The sequence below is a fragment of the Helianthus annuus genome, chromosome 10, assembly GCF_002127325.2.
Source record: "Helianthus annuus cultivar XRQ/B chromosome 10, HanXRQr2.0-SUNRISE, whole genome shotgun sequence".
NCBI classification, from domain to species: Eukaryota; Viridiplantae; Streptophyta; class Magnoliopsida; order Asterales; family Asteraceae; genus Helianthus; species Helianthus annuus.
In genome coordinates, this window is record NC_035442.2 from 19,626,857 (window position 1) to 19,652,519 (window position 25,663).

General features: G+C 35.4%; 1 protein-coding gene across 1 annotated transcript; it reads right to left on the reverse strand.

Annotated features, from left to right (window-relative positions):
• Window positions 1-23,944: 23,944 nt before the first annotated feature.
• On the reverse strand, window positions 23,945-25,387 carry LOC110884135 (probable aspartic proteinase GIP2). Its single transcript, XM_022131815.2, has one exon. It carries the CDS (start codon window positions 25,347-25,349, stop codon window positions 24,039-24,041), a length of 1,311 nt encoding a protein of 436 aa, XP_021987507.2. The 5' UTR covers window positions 25,350-25,387; the 3' UTR covers window positions 23,945-24,038.
• Between the last annotated feature and the right edge of the window lie 276 nt (window positions 25,388-25,663).

Below are 25,663 nucleotides of genomic sequence, written 5' to 3' on the forward strand. Positions count from 1 at the left end.
GTATTACTGTTCTCGGTTGTGAAGAACACATATGGTTACGCATAGTCTAGTGGATTAATAACATGGGAAGCCCCCACCAATAGAAACCTATACTGGCCCAGTAGAGCCACTTGATACTCATAAACTTACTGTTACGCATTTACTTTCTGTGAACTCGCTCAACTAGTTGTTGACTCTCTGCTGCATGCCTTGCAGGACCTTAGGTACTAAAGGAGCTTGCACAAGGAGGAGCAGGTCGTTGTGGGCAGATGGATCGTGATTACTTATTAAACACTTATGGCGTTTCAAAACATTAATACTTATGTTGGGTTTTACATAAATGCTTCCGCTACATTTACTTATGTTGGTTTTGATAAACACCTTTCGTATTGATAGATAACTTTTACTATTTAATTACATGTTCAATATGATTGGTGGCTTGATCCTGGTCATGTCACGCCTCCAAGCGGTGGTACTCCGCGTGTGGATTTTGGGGGTGTGACAATATAAACTACCTATCATACAACTAACTAAACGCCGTGACCATAAGGTATAACCTCGGAAGGTTATTCCCTATACAACTATGGCCACCTAATGCGTTTGGTCGGATCCTAACGATCGACCAAATGGGACGGGTTCGAAAGTATAAGCGATTGATCGCTTACCTTACGACCCTATATAAGCACTAAACTAAAAGTGACGAGCTAAGCATGTTAAAACATGCTTAACTAAGTTTAGAAAACAGGTTTGGTATCAAAACAAACGATTTTGATACCTATGAGTAGTTTGGTTACAAAATACGCAAGAATGTGCATTTTGGCCGAAACTACGACTCGTCACTGAGCCTAAATAACGTGGTAATCAGTAGGTATAGTCACTATGGACTATAACCATCGTGATCACGCTCACGTTATGAAGTTCAAACGAACTTCGCATTGACCATAAACTGGTCAATGCAGAAAGTCAAACAAAGTTTGACTTTAGGACTCGACAAGCGATAAAAGAACGAAAGAACACTTACGAAGGGTCCCCGAAAGCTAATCTTGATCCAGGAGCTCAGGTATGAAGCAATGGCATCAACTTAGAGCTTTTTGATCAGATTTGTGGGTTTTAAACAAGAATGGGGGGGTATATATAGGATATGCAAGACTGTTAGGATCGTTTATCGATTTACGTGCTCGAATCTCGTCCGTACAAGTGTCGCAATGTTGTGGTATCATAATGTGACCCCAACCCCAGAGATTTGCAAGAGGCATTGCCCTTTGGAGGGCTGAAAGGCTGTTTGCAGTAGTAAAAACGACCTTTGCTGATCTGAAGGGCTGTCGAGGGCCGCGTAAAGGATCACCCTGGGCTTACGCGGGCCGCCTGGATGTCCTGATCAGAAAACAACTTTCAAAAATGACAGTTTAGGTCCCTGTTGTGGTTTAAGGCCATTTCCGACATGTTTAAGGCCTGTTAAGCCATCTTTAAGGCCCTAAAATGATGCTTAAACATTGTGGACATGAAACATGCTCAAAAATATGCCGGATGTCGGTTCGTTTGGTCGTACGATCGCGATGTTCGCTTAATTACGACGGAATGCGCATAAGCGCGAAAAACGATCCAAATGACGCGACGAATGGATTTTTCTCATGCCAAACACTAAGGCATAATATTATGATGCTTACATAAATTTTTGGATGTCCGGATGTATTCAGAACGTAAGTTATGCGCGAAAGTGCAAACTTATGCACTTTTTGACACTTTTAGTCCCTGAATGACCCAAAAGTTTATTTTAGCACACCGAACACCTCAAAGCCTATTTCTAAGCTATGGAGAGGATATTTATGGTATGTTTAACTTATGGTCATGTTCCGGAATGTCTGTTACAGTTCAAATTGGCATACTTTCGCAGTTTGTCAAATTTAGTCCTTGTAAGCGAATTAACTTGTTTTTGCCAAACCAAAGCCTTCAAAACTTATTTCTAAGTTATATAAAGGTTATTTAAGGTATGTTAAGTATATGTTGATGTTCCAGAGTATTTGTCGCATTAAACTGAGTACGTTTACGCACCAGTTTGCGTATAATTCTCCAGAAAGCGATGTAGAGTTTAAAATCGAACAAAAGTCAAAACATGGAAAATGTAAAACATAAACAAACAAACATTGGGATCAAATAACTTTGTTTTATTGATAACTGAACTGTTCACAATGATTTCAAGCACAAATGCTACAAGCATTTTGGGAATACTTAGATTTTCTAACCAGTAACGTTTGGGGTCAAAATAATTGTGTTGACCAGTTTTTGGGTCAATATAGATGTGTTCTGCTGCTCTTATGGACATATCAAATAGTTCTAATGTTTATACAGAGTCAGGGGTATTTTTGGAATTTTGGAAGGAATATAGAGATGAGGAAGCTGCAATGTAACTGGTATGGTCTTAGGGATCAGTTTTTGGTGTTCAAACCGGGGGTTTTGATTAGTATATGGGCTTTGGGCAATGTTGTTTATGCACTTTTGATGGCTCTTATGAAAATTATTGAAAGTCAAATGAATCGTGGTACTTTTTTGGGTTGATCTGGAAGTTTAGGATGTTGCAAGATTATGTTTTTGGGTTAAAAGTGTTATGGTTTTCAGGCTATTGAATTTTGTGGATATTTGCATGTTTTTAACTGGAAAAATAAGTGCAAGAGAAGAAGTCAAAGAGAGGGTCGAAAGAATCATATAAGTCAACAGGATGGACTCTTTGTAAAACCCTGTTGAAAAAAGATAAGGAGTGCTTTAAATTGGGCTAAAACTATATTCTATATCGTGTACACTTCGTCTTATTGGTTTGGTCTTTGGGCTATTCTTCAAATGTATCAGTGGTTAGTAGAGGATGGCCAAGAATGTTATCCATGTAAATATGTGACCAAGTTGGATGAGAATTTTGTGAGTAAGTGGATGTGTCTACTAATGACAATGATCATCCGAAATGATAAAATTTGTTGGCTAAGAATGGATATACGCAAAGTTGGATATTTTTTGTGATTTGTGTCGTATTCATTTATTTTAATTGTAATTTTACACTTATGTTAGTACTTTGTTGTTGATCCACCCGTGTAACACCTTGGTACTTAAACTTATATAATATATATCAAAATATGTGTGCTTATTAGTGGAATTTGTAAAATAAAGATAACATTTATTTGATAATAGCCATGTTGCATTGAGCTTTATATCCTATAACTTCATTTTTTCATGTTAGGTCATCGTTAATATGTATAAACTCTTTTAATAATTTTTTTTAGATTTTTTAATGTTGCTTTAAACTAATGAAGATTATTTGGTGAATTTGATGAAAGAGGTGCCTCATTCCTGATGATCATTCCCAACTTGACTATAAATTGGATTAACACCGAAAGTGATGGTTTTTGGCATGTTGAGTTTTCTTTGGTTCCTGACGCATGTTTTTTTAGGGTTTTATGTTATGTGATTTATTAATTTTACTGGACTTATGTTATGTATCTTAAGATCCGGTTGATAACCCATTGGATGATCAAGATGACAAGGTTTGAGGATTACACATGCATGCACGTGAGATTAATAAACTGTTACTTAGTCATTGTTGGTTCCAAGAATAACGGAGGTGGGAATGCCCATTATCCTTGTTTATTTCCATTTTATTAGAGTAGTGGGTTTAGGTAGTTATCATTGTGGTTAAACCTATAAAATGACATGTATGTTTATTGTTTTATGAGGAATGAAAATTAGTCTAAAATTCTCTCTAAATTTCTATCAAGTTTCTTTCTATTTTCTTTTGAGTTTGATCCACTCAACGGATTATCTATCAACCGATTGGTACATAACAATTGGTATCAGAGCGGTCTTGATCCCCTCATGGACGCTCACGAATGGAACGAGTCGTTGGATCGAATCATATCAACGATTGCTGAGATGATCGATCTTCTCAAAAACGAGTCCCGGAGATGGGCAACTTCACCCATTTTTTCTACACCGCTACCGTCACCCGCTGCCGCATCACCACCACCAACTTTCGCTCCCGTGCCTACACTTCCACCACCCGTTTCCGCCACCCCACCAACTGCATCAAAAACAGCCTCAAAACCCGTACTACCAACACCGACATCCGCCTCAAAATCTGTCCCAAAACAGGCGGCCTCAACCATACCTTTAGTCATGCCAAAACCCACAATCACAATTCTTCATACTCGGTTGAGGAAGGCTGGGAATTCATTGCCGACAGAGAAGAACATGATACTGGTCAAAGGTGTGATAGAGAAACGTGAATGGCGACCACCGTGGCACTTCACTACGACTTATCCGAATGTCGTTGGACACACCGAATGGCGGCCGCCATGGCGCAACATCAAGTTCCTTCTGTGTTTATCCTTGAGGACAAGGATAGTTCGAGTGGGGTGGATTGTTATGTATCTTAAGATCCGGTTGATAACCCATTGGATGATCAAGATGACAAGGTTTGAGGATTACACATGCATGCACGTGAGATTAATAAACTGTTACTTAGTCATTGTTGGTTCCAAGAATAACGGAGGTGGGAATGCCCATTATCCTTGTTTATTTCCATTTTATTAGAGTAGTGGGTTTAGGTAGTTATCTTTGTGGTTAAACCTATAAAATGACATGTATGTTTATTGTTTTATGAGGAATGAAAATTAGTCTAAAATTCTCTCTAAATTTCTATCAAGTTTCTTTCTATTTTCTTTTGAGTTTGATCCACTCAACGGATTATCTATCAACCGATTGGTACATAACAATGTCATACCTAAATTGCACTTCATACCTTTTATATGAAATCGTCAAAACCCAACCTTTATGTTTATGTTTTGTAACATTCTATAACCTTTACAACTAACGTCGTCCAAAAACTCAGTTAAGTTACCTCACATGTTTTGCATGTGAGGGTACTATAGTCTTTTATAACATAAAGGTTGATTTGTGCAAAAAGATTATTTATAACATAAAGGTTGATTTATGCAAATTGTTATTATATATATAGTAAACTATTTTTTATTGCAAAAATATTATTATTTGTTAATAATTATATATTTATATATATATATATAAACATATATAAAAAATAGTTTTAAATTTATTTTATAAAAATTCTGATTTTTATATTTTTATAAAGTGAATAATAATGAAAAGACAAATTACTTTTTATATAAAGTATAACTAAAACACAAATTCTTTTAAAATAAATTTATTGTAATATGCAGAATATTTTTATAAGTATATATATTATAACGGACGTTTAAAACTACTCAAACTAAAAGGTATTTTTTTATGTATATGTAAGTATATGTTTATAAAATTGTACAGGTCGAAAAGGTACGTGCTGAAATGTTTCGGATTGAAACGGTACGGGGGCAAGATGCGAGCCAAAACGATGCGGGTCCAAGCTGTGCGGGTTGAAGAGATACGGGTCGAACAGTTCAGGTCAAAACGGAGCGGGTCGAAATGGTATTGGTCGGAAAGGTTTCGGTTGAGACGAGACGGTGCGGGTCAAAACGGTACGGAATGGTCAATTTTATTGTAGAGTCGTATGCAATGCAGAATGCCCGTACGGTTGTTCGATTATATCTTTTTTTCTTGTTATTCTTTTATTTTTTTGTGTAGCTTTCCCTCGTATCATGAAAAATAGAGAAACTTTTTTATTATATTATCAAGGTAATGATCCATCAACTTGCTAGTTCTTTTTCTGAATTCATCCTGGAAGTGAGAGAACTTCTGAAACTACGTGAAATCCTAACAAGGGTTTATATACAAAAAACGGGCAAACCCGTGAGATGGCTGGATACATGCTACGCTCTACCACGCTTGCATGAGCATGAGAAGCCTTAGGGTAAAATAATCATGATGTACCATGATGTTCATACATCTTGCAAACTCTAATGTACTAGATGTGTGCGATGGGAGTATGATCATATATAGAACCGTCCAGCAGAAACAAATAAGATATAAATAACTACACCATTCCATCCACCCTAATATACACCACTTAGATGTTAGATATAACCGATAACGTATGTGGTCAGGTGCTACTACAAATAAGGTTTTTTTTTTTAAACAGCCAATTGAACTTTTAGTAATATCAAAACACTTGCAAAATTAAAGCCCAGCAAGGAGCTGGCTTCTAAAACACCAAGAACAAATAAGTGTAAGGTAATAGAATTCTTAAATAACTTGTTAAGAAAGGATAACTATTGGACATGCATAATCATACAAAAAGAATACCCAAAAAAAAAAAAAAAAAACTAAGTATAGTGTCACCAAGTAATGAATTTCATGAAACTAAACAAAGTGGTCAGGGATTATCATGTGAATGGATATAGAATCACATACATAGCAAATATTCATAACAAACCAATCAGATAATACATGATATTACAAAATCTTTATAAGTAAAGCGTAGATCAAGTGAAATTTAATACAACTAGTATAATGGATAAGAGTCATACGACTAGGATTAGGTTCAAGAGTGAACACTAGTGTAGCTTGCGAACTGAGTGAACTAATCCTGATCATACACGTGTGTAGATCAATGGCCAGGATTTGATATTGAAATACACTAGTGTATTTTACGATTTGATGATGAGATCCTGGCCATACACGTGTGTAGATCAATGGCCAGGATTTGTTCACTCAGTTCGCATATACACTGGTGTACACTCTAGAACCCCACCCCATACGACTATCTGTAATACTAGTAACGAAAAATAACAACATAAAAAATTCTTAACCTTTGTCTCAAACACCATGAACACCTATAACACCGTGTTCCAATCATGTTAGTATCGCCGGACCTTCTTGATTCCATCCTTCTGAGCAGGGGCGGATCCAAGTGTTTTTGTGGGTGGGTGAGCGCACCATTTGAAAAAGAAAATTAGTGTATTTTTTAGGCAAAAAAAACCTGATCACACTCTTTAAAAAGATGATTGAACCCTTCATCCGCACGCTTAACAAATAATTTCTAAGTCCGACACTACCTCCTGTCATAAAATGCAATACAATCACATAGGAAATACTTATCATGACGTGAATTAGATGAACACTCATGTGATGTTGATATAACGAGAATTCTAGAAAAACAATATATCCACAGTATTTATTACTTGTATCATAGTACCATATTAATATTTGTAAAAGTAAAATATATAATTGTATATGTTATTGTTATGTAATGTTCTGTTGTTTCTGACCAAGTATTTAAATATTTAATTAAGTCAAATGCGTACCAACAATTCGAGATCAAATCTTTTAAGAGTAAAATGCCCGGATAGTCCCTGTGGTTTCGCCTTTTTTCACCTATAGTCCTCAACTTTCTAAAACTACCTGAATAGTCCCCAAGTTTTCATTTTTTGTTCCCGGATAGTCCCTGGGTCTAACTTCAGTTACTTTTCTCTGTTAAAATGATGTGAAATGACAAAAATACCCTTTTCTTAAAAGGCCAAACCACAGGGACTATCCGGGCATTTTTCTCTTTTTATTTATAAAACCCCACCACCACACTCATCTTCAACCTCCACCCACCATCACCCTCCCCCACCCTCCACCATCACCCTTTCTCTCCCTCTCCAATTCCGGCGAAAATCCGGCGACTCACAGTGGAACCAGGGTTTTCCGGCCGTTTTTCATGGTGGAACCAGGGTGTACCCCCCTTAAACCGCACCTCCCGAGACCTTTTCCAGGGTCGGTTTTCCGATTCGAGCTGCGGGGATGACACTTTCAGCTCCGGCAGCCGCGTTTCAACAGGTTCACTCCGGTAACATCTGAACTCGTCATCTTCTTCATCTCGTTTTTCATTAGATCCTTTTGGAACCACCCCTTTTCGGGTTCCTTACGTGATTTACAGGTGGTGTCGATAGTGGTGGTCAATGAAGACGACGATGGTAGACGGTGGTGGCGTTCCGGAAACAGCAGCGCCGCTCGCGGCGGCTTTGGTTCATACGGGCTTCAAGTTTTGGTTTCATCTAGTTCAACTCAGGGTCTCGTCGGTCCAGGTTTGGAGTCTCGGCTCGTGTCTCGGTTTGATACTAGGTTCAATTTCTACTCGGAGCAGATTCAATGTTCGGTTCCAGTTCGAGTCTCGGTTCAGTTTCTGACAAGTGATTCCGGTGCAGGTTAGTCTTGGTTCAGGTTTTAGTTTTGAGTTTACTCGCTTCAGTCTCCGGTCAGTTTCATTTTAGTCATTTTTGTTCGATTCGTTGCAGTGGTGGTGACTTCGGCTCGAGTGGTGATTCGGTTCAGTTTAGGTCTTGGTGCAACTCGTTTCGGTTCCGGCTCGGGTTGATGGTGGAGGGTGGAGGAGGGTGATGGTGGGTGGAGGTTGAAGATGAAGTGTGGTGGTGGGGTTTTATAAATAAAAAGAGAAAAATGTCCGGATAGTCCCTGTGGTTTGGCCTTTTAAGAAAAGGGTATTTTTGTCATTTCATATCATTTTAACAGAGAAAAGTAACTGAAGTTAGACCCAGGGACTATCCAGGAACAAAAAATGAAAACTTTGGGACTATTCAGGTAGTTTTAGAAAGTTGGGGACTATAGGTGAAAAAAGGCGAAACCACAGGGACTATCCGGGCATTTTTCTCATCTTTTAATTTGAAACATTCAAACTACACTATCACACGATAGTTTCATAAAGGGAAAGAAAGCCTGTCATCAAACTAATCTTCAATTTATTTTATTTTTTTATTATTATTTTAGATTAGATGTAACTATTTTTAAATCCACAATAATGTTATTTTAATATAAATATTTTAATTTACACGGAATTAAATTTGGTATGAGGTATTAATAACAGTTGAGTGATTCACACATTATTAATCAAACTTACCGACAACTAGAGATCATAAATGAGCCGAATTGAACTTAAGTTTAAGCTTAACTTGTTTTGAGTTTTATGTGTAAAGTTAAAGTTTGAAGCATGAGTAATATTTCAAGTTTAAGTTCGAATCAGGCCATACTTGTTTCTTCATCGTTAATTATACTTTATATATAGCATAATATAATTTTTATTGTTTATATCTAAATTATACATAGAGCAATAATATATTTTTTTATTGTTTGTATCTAAATCATATATAGAAATATTTATTATTTAAAAAAAGTTATTCTATTTACGAATTATTATGCTTGCAAATTTAGACACACTCCGTATTTAATCAATCTGAACCTCGTTTAAGCTTTGCTCGATTCAAGTTATTAACAAGCATGAACACTTAACCAGGGGCGAAGGATTTTATGAGTGTTCAAACAGGTTACATATCGTCTACATTACAGATTATGCAAGAAATCGCAAAATGACTTTCTGTTGACTTTTTAAGTACACGTTTGACTCGACATTTAACCTAGTTAGAGTGGTGATCAGGGGGAACCCTTTTAAGGGTTTATTACCCACATAAATACCAACACATAACTATCTTTGATTCGACAAATCACTAGACCATTCGTGATTTATCACAAAGTCAATCGTTAACTACGACGGATTGACTTTTAAGCTAAACTAAGCAAGAACTAAACCACAAAAGGGTTAGACAACTTACAGGAGCTTGTGCACGACTTAGGATGATAAAAGAACACTTGAGAGCTCCAGAAATGAACTTGAGAGCAGTGTTTGAGGTGTGTTTCACTTATGCACTATGAAAGCCCTTTTATAGCAAAGTTTGGTGCACAAGATCATTACAACACATCCTACATTGCTCATGGATGATCAGCAGGTGTCCTAAGGTGTTAGGGGTCAAGTAGAGGGCGCCCATGCTTCATTGATTGCTCACAAGATCGTTTACAAGCCAAATCATTGAATCTGCCCATGTTTTCTGTTACTGGCCGTCCCACGCGGCCCGCATGAGAGTTCATGCATCTTGTACGCGGGCCGCCTGAATCCATAAGTCAGAAACCGGATTAACAGGTGGCTCACGGCCCGCATCAACTAGCCCCTAACCTTTACGCGGCCCGCGTTAGGTCTGATTTCCAAGATTTTTGAATCTTTTGTAATGATTAACGAAATCTTTCGTAATCATTAACCTGACCTTTCGGGTTTGAAGGGGTAACTTTGCGATTTGGCCCTCGGTTAATTACAATTAAGGGCCTCGTGCCATTTACCCGCACTGTTAAGTCCCCGGTTAGTTCAATTACTATCCGGAAAGCCTTAACTTTTATTGTTGACGCTTTTAACCCCTCTCATACGAATTTGATCATAACTTTCTCGTTTTAAAACGGAACTTCGCGAAATTTATATAGTATATTCTAGGGAGCGTATTTTACTGTTACAAAGCCTCGGGTTTGTCAAAGGGTCACTCAGAGGTATAATTAAACATGTTGACACAGTTAACTCCTGCAGCTTGTAATCTCTCACTTTCTTCCGTATTTCGCTTCCGTACTATCCATGATTTATTCGTTTGAAGGTACGAGCATCGTTTAGGGTTACTATACAGTATATTTACCCTTTGTTGACATTTATAACCCTCGAATTTACATACTTTCAAGGTTTGTCAACTTTAGTCCTTTATTTAATATTTAATGCCACGTGTAAACTCATGACACGTGTCAACACATTATTGGACACAAAATTTCGAGGTGTTACATATATCAGTAAGTTTCAACCCCTTATGCTTAACAAGGTTCTAGTGCATACTTGGTGCTAAAAATGCTTAAAAAGGCGATTTGGAGCCATTTCCGGGTTTTATATAAAAAGCTGATATTTTTAATATTCCAGAAGGCTCAAAATAATTTATTTAACATATTGAATCAGTAGAAAAAGGTTTGGGGTCAAAAGGATTTGTAAAACTCATTTTATGGCTTAAAAGGGCAAAACCGGCATCAACCGAATTAACCTTAGAACACTAAGTTATGCTCAGCCTAAAAATAAATAAAAATCTCTAAAAATCCCAAAATATTATTTTATAACAGTAGGTATAAGGTTTTGTATAAAAATTTGGGTTTAAATAGGCTATATGCAATTTATGCCATTTAATTACTAAAGAAGCTTTGATTTACGCTAATGAGCATAACTCTTAATCTACATCTCAAACTGATCTCAAATTTTGGGTGCAAGTTTATAAATCAGTAGCTAAAGTGTCTACCCTTTTGATTTTCCAAAAATCTCACTTTAAGGTCATTTGGGCATAATGGTCAACATATAAGCGATTAACGGAAACATGCATGTGAATAGGATGTCTAATGAACCAAGTTGTATAATCTCAGAGAGTTATACTAACATGTAAATAGGTCCAAAACAAGCTCTAAGGCAATCCTAAACTTGGCTTAAACGGGTCAGAACTGATAGTCAAAGCAATAGTCAAACTTTGCGACTTTCGGTTCCAAACCGAGCCTAAACTGAAAATTGTTGAGTTGAACATGTTGGAACATGTTCTTACATTAATTACCACGTTATTTTAATGATCAAACAGGTTGCATGTATCCTACATTGCTAATTATGCATTAATTTGCAAATAACCATTCTGTTGACTTTTTATAATCATCTTTGACTCAACAATTAACATAGTTAGAGTGGGATTCTGGAAATACCCTTTTAAGGGTTTGTTATCCACATAATTACCTACTTATAGGTATTTTTAATTCGAGATATTAGTGAGTCATTATTGACTAATCTCGAAGTCAAACCATAATTACGACGGTTTGACTTTTAGCTAATTAACTAAGCTAAAACGAATTTAGAAAGGTTAAGGACACTTACAAAGGTCCTAATTAGGATTAGGGATCACTAGAAAGTTGTCTTGCTAACCAGAGAGCTTCAGAAGTTGAGTTGTGAACTTTGAAAATGAATGCCCCAAATGTTCACAACTTAGAGCCCCTTATATATTGATTTTAATCTCATAAGATGATGCCACCATGGTCTATGATTGTTACTAGATGAAGACAAGTGCCCCTACTGCATGAAAAACCATTGGGGCAGCCCCTGGTATAAGAAACAAACGTTTTAAGTCGGTTAACAGACTTAACAGGCAGCTGCAGGTGGATTCTGTCGCTGGCACTCTGACGCGGGCCGCATAAGCCCATAAGGGCTCTTACGCGGGCCGCTTGGCCTGTCAGAACCAGCCAAACAAGTTTCAACATTTGCATTTCAGCCCCTGGTCCTTTGTAACGTGGTTTCAAGTCCCCTTTTTGCTATTTCAGCCTTCTAACTTGATTTTTAGGGGCTCTTGGACCTTTACTAATTTAGTTAAGTCCTTGACCAACTTTGAGATCATCCATAAGGCCCTAGAATTCCATGTTGACGCTTTTAACCCCTCGTACACGGATTTGATCATAACTTTCTCATACGATAACGAAACTTTATGAAATTTTAACTACGTATTCTAGTGAGTATATTTCATCGTTACAAAGCTTCGGATCCGCCAAAAGGTCAATCAGAGGTATACTTTGCACATGTTGACACATTTAGCCCTTGTGGTTTGTAATTTCTCACTTTCTTTCATATTTAGCTTCGTATGATCCATGATTTATTCGTTTGAAGGTAAAAACATTATGTAGGGCTATTTTTGAATATATTTATCCATTGTTGTCACTTTGGACCCTTATATTCGCATAGTTTCCCCGTTTGTCAACTTTAGTCCCTCTAAAGTATTCTTTCTCACGTTCAGAGTTTATGACACGTGTTTATACATTATTGGACATGAATTTTCGAGGTGTTACATCGTATCCAGCCAACACGCCCCCGTGTCCACCTTCTGTAAGTTTTCGTTACTGGTACCTGAACACGGGGTCGTGTCCAGTCGACACGGGGTCGTGTCCAGAGTGCCAGTAACATAAATTTTTGCTTTTAAACACCTTTTTACACATTCAATCAACCTAAAAACTTATTTTTGGGACACATTGAGGACAATGTGTAATTTAAGTGCAGGGGGGATGCTAAAACTTTGAATCTTGCAAGTCCTAATTAACAAGCCTTACACAAAACTCTATTGGAAACGCTAATCACCCCCAAAAAAAAAATTTCAAAAAATTTTCATTTTCTTTTTACTTGTCTAGGTTTAAGTTGGGAATTTCAAGTTCTAACAAGGTTATATTTTTACAAATTTACAACCGATAGCGTCGTGATAAAAAGAACCAACATAAGAAAATTATGAAACGACATGACAAGTTTAGTTAAAATTTGATTATATATACTTGATCACATAAAAACTCATTCCCACAAAAGTGAGTTTTAAGCCTTTATTGACATACAAATACATATCTTTACACTAAATGCTCATTTTTCGTTTCTTGTGTGAATAGCCGCTTGGTTCTTACAACTCTAGAACTTGCGACGACAATGCATCCCCGGTCCTTACCAACTTAAACCCGAGTAAGTAAATGATGGAAGCATTAGGACTAACCCTTTTTTTCTTTCTACACCATTATTTTTCATTTTTTTACCACCTACCCAAAATCCTCCTAGTTAACCCCTTTGAGCCTAAACCTTTTCATTTCTCAAACCCAAAAACAAACACCCTTTTTACCCACAAAAACCCTTTTTTTTTATTTTAACCCTTTCTTTCAGTAACAAAGCTCGGTTTTTCTTATGACTTGAAAAAAAATGATGACGAAACCAAATAAACAAACGAGTTCATCAAAAATAACTTCGTTTGAAAGAAATGGTTCATCAAAATAAAATAAATTATGAAAAATAAAAAGTCTTTCAAAAACCGACGCTTTTTACGCTTTTCGCCCTTTCACTAACCACTAACCCAACCACCCACCTTTAGCCCAAGCCTAACCCTTCACCCAAAAAGTCCTCTTGATATTTACAAAGGTATATTGTTAAAAAGGAGGAGGGTTGATTGCTTGGCAAGCTTATGGTAGAAGTAAGTTCCATGCCGCTCTCGAGTGATTCACTAAAAATACACCTTCGGCCGAGTGTTGAGTGATCCCCCGTGAGGTATGTGTACTTGTATATAAATGGAATTTTAAAAAGGCATGTTATGCCCTAATAAGTAATTTATCTTATGAAACGTTTTTAATAAATCATGACGAGTAGGTTTGTAAATAAATAAAAGTAAAACTTAACAAAGAATCTTGGAAATCCCAACACTCTATGACAAACCCAAAAACCTTCTCTTCTACCCATTCCATTTGGGAGTGAAAAAAGCCACATTATAAAGAGTTTTGCTTGAGGACAAGCAAAGATTCAAGTGTGGGGGTATTTGATGTGCACAAAATGCAACATATAAATTACATCAATTTGGGGCATAAAACTAACCCTTTTTTAGTACTAATGTTAGAAAAAGTGTGCTTTTGTCTTCCTTTTGTATTTTCAGGATTAAATGAGCTCAAATAGACAAAAGAAGCAAATAGGCAGCTAAATCTAACATAAATACAAGAAAAGGAGCAAACGTGGCATGCCCGACCTCCCGACAACATCTTCCCAAGCAAAACAAGAAGACAGAAGACTGAACAAGCCCCGTGCTCAGTGAGCACGGGGGCATGCCCAAGTGTCAGATGAAAAGACAAAGTTGTAGAAGCTTCCATCCCCCACCACGGGGCCGTGCTCAACGGACACGGGGTCGTGGTCAACTATAAGATTCGCGGAATCCAGGCAAATATTGATAGTACAGATATGCTTCTGCACACGGGGTCGTGCTCAGCGGACACGGGTGCGTGGTCAACTAATGCAGACAAACTGCATTTAATGAAGAAAGAGAGGAGGATGGATACGGAGCCGTGCCCGGGCTTCTGTTCAGCCTATAAATAGGAGTGCTTGGAGCTCTTGAAACTCATCCCTTGGCACACCACCTCTCTCACACTTCACCCACCACCCACCACCATCACAACACCATCATCCACCACCATCATCCATTGTCCATCATAGAGTGTGTGAGTCGTCTCGGGATCCAAGATTGATCGTAAGAGTTCTTGACAATCAAAGGCCATGTTTGCCTAAGTCTCTTACATCACTTGGTGAATACAAGTGTTTAGTGTAATACTTTTTATTTTTAAACTTTTGCACTTTTTAATTGGTTTTGTATTAATGACTTTAATTACTAGTTTCTTATGTTAAAGGTGATTCTTCCTTATCGTTTGTCCGTGGTGTCTTGGCATTATTTTACTGTCTATATAAAATAAAAGATTTTCACCATTCATATCTCCACGGTCTATATGGAGGTATGTTGGCTACCTGATCGGGGGTTAAGGGAACAGTTTGGTAAGAGTCTTGCCATTGTTCAGTGTATAGATCTTGCAAAGGACTTGGGTCAAATTTAGTAGGACCTCCTTCAATACCCAACAGTATTGGATGGCGGGGGTCCAAACTCTTTGACCCCCTCATAAGTTAAACTACAATTAAAACTTTAACCCGGCTACTTAGGACTGTATCCTTGCTGACTCAGACTACTTAGCCGAGGGTAACGTCGCCTTCAAAAGAGGGGCCTACCACATTATGCATTAATAACTTAATTAATTATCTTTCAATAATCCGACCCTTTAGGATTGTATCCTTGCTGACTCAAACTACTGGGTTGAGGGTAACGTCGCCTTCAAAAGAGGGGCCTACTGCAATAACTAAGATAATCTCTTAAACAAGTGCAAAAGTGCGAAAATAATCAAAGGTTACACTACACACGAGTCGGATCCAAGTGGTTCATCTTGTCTATCTGTTTTTACTTTTATTTTATTTTCAGCATTTTAGTTAGTTTTATTTTTATAGTTTAAAAACCTTTTTCTAACATTTTGATTTGATTAGACGTTGAGGATAAACCGGTACAAAAAACTCTTGTGTCCTTGGACGACCTCGGTATCTTACCAACACTATACTACGTCCACGATGGGTGCACTTGCCCATATGTGTGTTTAGTGTTAGTGAATATCGTGTTTATAAATTTAAAACTTGGCTAAAAAGTGTAAAAAGGGGATTAAAATATACACCTAAAATATATCACACTTCACGCACATCAAACATGCATCAGATTATTGCATATATTTGAAACCTTTATGATGGAGAAGGTAATGTCCATTAGTCTGATATATCTTGGGATCATTCTCTGGCAGGGGAAGTTTGGGCAGTTTTTTATATTCAAATTTGACAAACAGTCTAAGGTTTATAGTGTTTTAAGAGACTAGATTAAGGGATTCTTAAGGGATTATTTGAAGACCCGTATTAATCAATTGTGTGAAGCCTATAATATTTTGCTAAACTGGTCTAAGGGGTTGCTTGAAGATATGTGACGTGATAATAGGCAGGAGCATTTTGGGAATATTGAGATTTTCTAGCCAGTAACGTTTGGGGTCAAAATAATTGTGTTGACCAGTTTTTGGGTCAATATAGATGTGTTCTGCTGCTCTTATGGACATATCAAATAGTTCTAATGTTTATACAGAGCCAGGGGTATTTTTGGAATTTTGGAAGGAATAAAGAGAGGAGGAAGCTGCAATGTAACTGGTATGGTCTTAGGGATCAGTTTTTGGTGTTCAAACCGGGGGGTTTTGATTAGAATATGGGCTTTGGGCAATGTTGTTTATGCACTTTTGATGGCTCTTATGAAAATGATTGAAAGTCAAATGAATCGTGGTACTTTTTGGGTTGATCTGGAAGTTTAGGATGTTGCAAGATTATGTTTTTGGGTTAAACGTGTTATGGTTTTCAGGCTATTGAATTTTGTGGATATTGGCATGTTTTTAACTGGAAAAATAAGTGCAAGAGAAAAAGTCAAAGAGAGGGTCAAAAGAATCATATAAGTCAACAGGATGGACTCTTTGTAAAGCCCTGTTGAAAAAAGATAAGGAGTGCTTTAAATTGGGCTAAAACTATATTCTATATCGTGTACACTTCGTCTTATTGGTTTGGTATCTTTGGGCTATTCTTCAAATGTATCAGTGGGTAGTAGAGGATGGCCAAGAATGCTATCCATGTAAATATGTGACCAAGTTGGATGAGAATTTTGTGAGTAAGTGGATGTGTCTACTAATGACAATGATCATCCGAAATGATAAAATTTGTTGGCTAAGAATGGATATACGCAAAGTTGGATATTTTTTGTGATTTGTGTCGTATTCATTTATTTTAATTGTAATTTTACACTTATATTAGTACTTTGTTGTTGATCCACCCGTGTAACACACTGGTACTTAAACTTATATAATATATATCAAAATATGTGTGCTTATTAGTGGAATTTGTAAAATAAAGATAACATTTATTAGTTAATAGCCATATTGCATTGAGCTTTATATCCTATAACTTCACTTTTTCATGTTAGGTCATCCTTAATACGTATAAACTCTTTTAATAATTTTTTTAGATTTTTTAATGTTGCTTTAAACTAATGAAGATTATTTGGTGAATTTGGTGAAAGAGGTGCCTCATTCCTGATGATCATTCCCAACTTGACTATAAATTGGATTAACACCGAAAGTGATGGTTTTTGGCATGTTGAGTTTTCTTTGGTTCCTGACGCATGTTTTTTTAGGGTTTTATGTTATGTAATTTATTAATTTTACTGGACTTATGGATTAAAAGATTATGAGTTTAGAAGAAAAACATGCAAGTCAGATGATTCATTACATGATCTAGAAAGAAAGCATCATTAATCACCATCTTCGTTTATTTTATCTTTTTCTTTGAGGATGTACTTATCAATTTCAGTAAAAGAGGATTTTGCTAGGCATGTAGTGTAGTAACTCTGCAACCAAGTTTGGTGGAAATAGATATATGGCAATACACAGGTTGTACCTTTATCACCTTTTAGCTTATACCACAACTGCATTTTAATTTATGTATCTTAAGGTTGAATCAAATCTTCATAAATAAAAACTAAACTTATATTTCTTGATATAATGTCTGCCATTATTTTAATTTTTTGATGTTAGTCTCGTGCTATAATTGGTCATAAAACGATTTAAGCTTCCTAGCAGGTCATTTAGTCTCGCGTTATAATTGGTTAATTGTATGTAGCTTTATCAAGGATTCAAACACGAAATAGAGTCAAGCTACTAATACTTGACAACGACGACAAACCTATGAATAAAACAACTAATGTTGTTTATAAAGAAATGTTCAATGAGTTGTGATTTTTTGTTGTATTCATGTATTTCAATTATTTGGTGTACTCTCTATCATTTCCGTTAATATTTCAACGTATATATAATTAAAATATTTACGTCAACAATGTTAAAGTAGTTATTTTTCTTATTAGCCACCCGTGTAACACACGGGTACTTAGACTAGTATATATATATATATATATATATATATATATATATATATATATATATATATATATATATATATATATATATATATATAGGTAAGGTTCATGCGACAACCACATTTATTGCGAGAACCGCGACAACCAATGTGAACACAACCTAAAATAGCTAAAAAAAACTTAACCCCTCCCCCCCCCCCCCCCAAAAAAAAAAAAAAAAAAAAAACCTAAACCCCCCTCCCCCACCCCCCAAAAACCTAACCCATCCCCCACCCCCACAAGCTAAAATGCTAAAAACTAAACCCCCAAAAAAACCTAAAAAAATCTAAAAAAAATCTAAATTTTTTTAATATTTTTTATGTTAAAATCGCTTTTAGTAGCAAAAAAAATTAATTTTTTTTGCTACTAAAAGTAGCGATTTTTTTTATAAAAAACATTAATAAAAAAATTTTTGTGTGTTTTTTAGTTATTTTTAGGCATTTTTGGTTGTGTTCACATTGGTTCTCGCGGTTCTCGCAATAAAGGGTGGTTCCTAACGGATCTTTGTTCTATATATATATATATATATACACACACACACACACAACTCGTGTAATACGCGGGTCTATAACCTAGTTATATAATAGAAGAAACCTATGTTGACATGTGTCACTCATGGAGCTATCTATTTTTTTTTTTATTTTCTCGTCTTTCAATATATAAATTATATATTATATAAATATTGTTGACGAAGAACGATGAATAGTAACTTTATTTTTAAAATAATATATAGTGTTTTGTTGTTTTTATTTAATATATTATAGACGTTTAGTATTATATTTACTTTTGATAACATATTTTAATTTTTTTCCCTTTTTTAAAACCATATATTTCCTATACCACTTTTTAATAATTCTTTTTTTCCTTTTTTTAAAATATATGAATTTATCGATTAATTTGATACTTCTTTAATAATTTACATTTATAACTTTGTTTTCTAAAAACTTAAGTACGTAGTTGTGCTTGATTTTTCCCTAACATTCTGTTATAAGTTTTGTTAAAAACGAGGTTGTACTCTAAATAAAGTATTTATTTGGTATCTTTTGACGAATGACGATGAATAGTAACTTTATTTTTTATAACAATATATAGTTTTTTGTTTTTCTTTTATTTAATATTTTATAATAGTTTGTTATTATATTTACTTTTAATAACATATTTTATTTTTACCCTTTAAAATCATATATTTCCTATACCATTTTTCTAATAGTTCTTTTTTAGAACATATATTGATTTATCGATTAATTTGATACTTCTTTAATAATTTACATTTATAATTTTTTTTTTCTAAAAACTTAAGTACGTAGTTGTGCTTGAATTTTTCCCTGACATTCTGTTATTAGTTTTGTTAAAAACGAAGTTGTACTCAAAATAAAGTATTTATTTGGTATCATAAAGCGGTACGATTATAAACTAAACCGTTATAATGGTTTGTCTTTCTAAACCACATGCTTTTTCAAATCACGTTTGTTTTACATGATCATTTGCTCGGTTTCGCCGCAACGCGCGACGTAAAAAAAACTAGTCCTAATTAATGATAAAAATATTATTAATGATGATGAAGATAAAAGAAAAAAAATTAAAAAAAAAGTTAATTCAAACTATTTGAAGATTTAGATATTGATTTTTTGAATATTTAAATTTCAAACTGTGAGTTCGTGTCCGCTCTTTAAAATAGATTTTATGTTTCCAAACTACAGGAGATACATGTTACAAACGGTATGATAAGCTAGGGAATGAAATAACTATAGATCATGTGCGCATAGGTAGAATACACAAGTAGCCATTAATCACCAATATAGAACGAGGAACAAAAGTGATAAATCTATTGAGTTTTGGCGAGCTCCGCTCCTGGTTCGTGAGACCCCGTTGGAGTGCTTTTGTGTCCCAAGTCGAGGGGAATCGAGATACATCGTCTAGGTTTGTATGCTTCCAATGTCGTCACACATATTAATGTCCTTGCAAAACATTAATGATCAACGAATTTCATAGACGCTTTACATACCGGGTTTTAAATACAAGCATTTTCTAACGTTTTAAAGATTCATTTGATACTAACTAAAACACGTGAATTCACTAACTTTTGTTGACTTTTCAAACATATATGTATTTCAGGAAAGTAAGTTCAAGCATGGAAAGCAAGACTACGAGAACCAAGATTGATGCCACTTTTGAAAGATTTATCTCTTGTATGCCGCATCCTTGCGGAAATATAGCGGCCAAAACCTCGATCTTCAAAAACTATATTTTATTGAAAGATATTTCATGAAAGGATTACATTTGTGTTGTAAACAATATACTTAATTTTTGTGTTGTGACATTTGAATCTATCTACGACATGGCATCTTGGTTTGTTTTTATCATTTAGTATGTTTACTTATTCGAATGCAATGAGAACCTATCTAAGTTCACACCTTGCGCTTCCGCTACGAGCGGGTGTGACAACGGTGGAGTAGATACGCCTTAGTACGCAACATGTGGTTGTTTGTTGCGTTTCAACAAATTCCAACTTTAAACGGGTATTGGATCTTCTTTATTGCGTAAATGCGTTTCATTGGACTTAGTTATGTTGCTAACTTTGTTTCTTACTTTGGTTGATAATGTTGTTAGTTGGACGCTTTGATTCTAGGGTTTCAAGGCTACGCAGTTTTTCATTTTTTGTGCTAAAAATCATGCTTTTATGATTCTACGTTTGTTTGTTTCTTGGTTTAGTTCTTTGAATTGAAATGTGTGTATTAACATTATTGTTTTTCTTATTTTCTCTTTTGTAGCTTCCGAGTGAAGTCAAAAGCCATGAAGAATAACCCTTAAATAACCACTAATGAAAACAATTTTTTAATGTTCATTATGACCATTTAGGTTTGCAAACTTTTGTTATATGACTTTTTTGATTTTGGTTGATGTATAAATTGTTGACCCATGTTTGATGTTTGAAGGTTGAAGGAGGGCAGTTGATTACTTGCAACCTTCCATAAAGCCATAATGGGTTTTTTTTACCCAGAGTCTGTAAGAAGTAGATCATGTGTCAGGTCCGAACCACAGAATCACAAGTATGTTGCAAGCTAGCTAGTGTTGCCATAAGACAATAAAGGCGATGCTGAGAACAATAATCAAGTCGTACAAAAAGTATCGTACAATGTTTTTCCTAATAGGCTATGATAAGTCAATGTATTTGATTTAAAATTTGACGTAGATGTCGTATTGGCGTGGTAGGGTTCAAGGATTGCAGTTCATTGCTTGCAACCACGATGTTATGGTTATTTTGTTTACTCTAAGCCTTTCAAAAGTAGATTTTTATAACCTATACGATGTTAAATTGAGGAGTGGGCATAGGAAGATTACTTTGAAAAAAAAATTCAATTCACTTCTTAACACTCCACTTTTCGGAATTTACAACTAACTGTATTCCAAAGTGTATCGGCAAGTTGCATCCATTATACATGCCTTTGCAGTATATAAAATATTTTTTTTTTACATTTAAGGGACATACATCCTTTGCTTATTCTCTTTGATGATAAAGATTGGTTGCCTGATTTGTTACATCAACGAGTTGTGCCACGAAGATACATTAGCATATGTTTGGCACGTGAGGTTAGGGAATATGCCGTATTTGTTTTAAAAGTTTTTGTCACAACGGTTTGACTTCAAATGTCTTCCGTTGTATTTGTAGCTATTATAATGACAATTATACTTTGAATATGTTGTGTTTAGAAATTATTATTGTTTGTACTGAACCCCGTCGCATTGCGACGAGTGCTAATTTTAGTTACAATAAAAAAGCAATAAAAAATTGGTCCGTCAATGATCCAAATTTATTATAAAAAAAAAATCCAAACGAAGAAACTTATAAATAAATGATAAATCAAATACTAATATAATTATAACAGATAAACTTGCATTCACTATACTACAACATTTATAACTATTAACATGTATGTCCCTTAAATGTAAACAAAAAATACATCTTATTTGTCTAATATGTATTATACATAAACAAGTTCTTTTAATTCATCGAACACGCGTCATTTTCTAACTATTGAAAAGACAAATGACACGAAATTATCATTTTCAAATCGTTTTCTATTTAATTCATCGAACAGAACACACGTCATTTTCTAACTACATATTGAAAAGACAAATGACACGAAATTATCATTTTCAAATCGTTTTTTATTTAATTCATCTTTCTAGTGGCAGACAATACAAAATTTGTAGCCAAATCATTAATATGAATATTGAATTGTAGTCAAGGCTAAAAGAGTTGTAAATCACACGACGTATTTTAGAAAAAAAAAAAGCTATTTAGAAAAAAAAAAAAAAAAAGCTCACTCTTTTATAGTATCGGTCTTTTACCATCTTTAGCTCAAGAATCCTTTTTAATTTACAAAATTAAGTATTACAAATTTATAATATGTAACATTTAATACAAGTTTACCTCTTTAATTTACAAAATTAAGTATTATAAATTATAAATTTATAATATGTAACAGTTAATACAAGTCTACTGATGTCGCTCGATCATTTTTTTTTATTAATTTATTCTTATTTATATATTTTTTAATTTATTTAACAATATCATTTGTGTGTTTACAACATATTAATAATGTTTAGGTTACCCTTTTGTAAATATTGTTTACAACCTATTCAGATATACAGACTTAGAAGTTAGTAACATATAGATTATTGTTATTCTATCATAAAAAACTTTAATCCGGACCACATAGAAAACATATTAAATATAAACTAACATATTAATCATTCATGCACACTACAACATTAGGACATTTTTTGCTATATATATTCTTTAATCTTATACATGTTCAACTAAGTTAGAATTACCCTCATACTTGTTAGAGTGTATGTCATATATAAATCAACCCATTCAACAGAGATTTCCATAGTGTATATTCAAAAATTGTTATGCATGTTCAGCATATACAATTCAAGCCAGACGATAACGTCGAAGCTTGACCAACAAGGTTGTTTTTTTTTTTTTTGAACGGAAAATTTGAATTACTGACGGATCACTGGAGTATCATCGTGCCATCATTGGAACCACCTGATCAAATCAGACAATAATGTCTATACACCAATTCGGAAAGAAATCCAACAAATCTGGGAAAAACCCTCTTGTGGGAATCGAACCCAGGACCTAATGATCCCTAAGCCTTATCTCACCCCAAGATGTCACTAACTAGGCTATAATGCTATAGATAACACTCGCATTTATACTTGATCATTCTCTCTCCTGATAGTTACTCCTAACAGGTTTCATGTCGCATGACATAACTTGTTAAGAGGTTAACAATGATTCATGTTACATGTTTATGATTCTAGACGACGTTTTAAAACACAAATTACACGTAACAACTATGTTATTATATTATATTTACACTTATGTTAGATTTATCAAATGCATAAATTTAGTTTTTAATTTTATCATTCTAACAGTTATACACACAAACACATCATTTTAATTCCTCATTATTGAAAAGACAATTGGTTGGGAAGTCAGATAATACAAATCATCATTTTCCAATCCCTTTCAAATGGCAAATAATTCAAAGACAGAGATGACACCAAATCATTGATAAGATTAATACACTTGCCACCACATCCTTAACAACCTGGTTTTGGTTTAACCACGGTTAGACTAATTACTAAAACCACCCGGTTTAGCAAGGTGTAACTCAGTCGGTAAACAAGTTACAAGCTGGTTTTTAGTTTAACTGGTTCGACCGGCTAGAATAGTCCAATTTTAAAAGAATGAGACTATTATTATAATATAATAATGTAATATTTAAAGTAATTTTATTTATATCACTCGTTTTATTCGTATAACAAATATTTTATTGTACGTTTACAACATAATAATGGTGTCTAGGCATTCATTGTAAAGTTGAAGTTGGCACAAGTAGTTTGCCTACCCAAGAGAGTCGAGCTGAACCCTAGGGTTGAAGTAGCAATATCGAATTGAAGAAGATTGTTCTCTAGTTGATACCCGCCGATCACAACCGACGTCCTCGGATTCGATCCCCCGTTAATGACCGCAAGACATAACACGTTATCATTTACTTGTACCATAGAGTTTGAACCCATTATCATCCATACGGTATTCTCGTTTTGAAGCACCAACTCAATAGATGGAACTGAGGGCCCCACACGTGTGCTAAATACATTTGCAGTGCTGAAGCACACGTCAAAAGGGGCCACAGATGCAACTCTAGTAATGTTCCTGGCTGCGGCCTCTCTAATGTAGGTTGTAGTCAGTGAACTATAGATTGAGGTCTCGAGGACCATGTAAGGATTCACAGTGCTGATTTTGGTCCCACCATTACCTTCGTTGTCGATTGACAACAAAGAAGTGTTTAACGGTATGGACTTATTGTCAACCCTAATTGAGCTCACCCCTATAAAATACTCGGCCGACGGCTCGCCTTGTGTAGACGATGAAGCAGTGCTCACAGGATTGATAAAAAGTCGGGTGGTGCTCAGAGATTGCGAAACATCAATATTTGGAAGGAAGCGGTATGGGCCATCCCCGAAGAATATAACACCATCCGAGTTTGTCGATGACGACAAACATATTGCAAATTTTCGGTCAAAGCTAAAAGCAGCAGCGAGCTGGGTCGGAAGCCCAATTCTGGTCCGACCTAGCCCGGCCATTCCAGACACCCCACTTGCAAGTCCTTGCAACAAGAAAGTGGGTGCACAAGAAAACAAAAACTGAGAAACATTGACTGGTCGACCAGGATTCGACCCATCAGTGGACCGGACCTGAACCAGGTCCGTGGCCAGCTCACCACTAGTAGCCGTCCTAGTAATAGGGTTATCGGGAGACACACCACATGTGTTATTATTGCAGCCCGGTCTAGCCGGGCCGAAACAATCCCCACACCCGTTGGCTCCGGCCAACGAGCATTGGGCCGACCGGCACCTAGCTGGCCGGTAAGTTGAAGAAACATAGTTATTATCACAATCCACCCATAAAAACCGGCCACCGAGATCCACCACCAGGTTTTCCGGCACTAAGGGTGTCCTTTGGTTGATACGAGTGACATATTGGCTGGTGGCAGCGTCTTTTCTGACCGGAACCACCAGTGCGGCTGGCCGGAACGACGGTTGAGCAGACGAGAGAGATATAATGAGAAAAAGGGAGAAGATGAGAAGTTTAACGGTGGTTGAAGCCATTTTTTCCGGTTGTGTGGTGAATGGGAGGATATTGCATGTGAATTTATAGGATTTGTCCACCATCAAAGTTCAGGTATGATTGAGGTTACGTGATCAAGACAACTATGAAGAAATTCAACTTAGCTGCTTAAATTAAAAAAAATAAAATCAATTAAGAAAGCAACAAAATTTGACTTGGGTTCGATCTTATTTTATATGAGTAGAGATTCTCACAATTTTTAATCTTTTTATTTTAATATATTAGTTACATACTTATTAATATAAAAACTTATTAAATATTTGGTCATATTTTTCCAAATTATGTCAAATATCTT

Coding starts and splice junctions, on each gene's coding strand:
- LOC110884135 (XM_022131815.2), bottom strand. CDS start 25,349: ATGGCTTCAACCACCGTTAAACTTCTCATCTTCTCCCTTTTTCTCATT.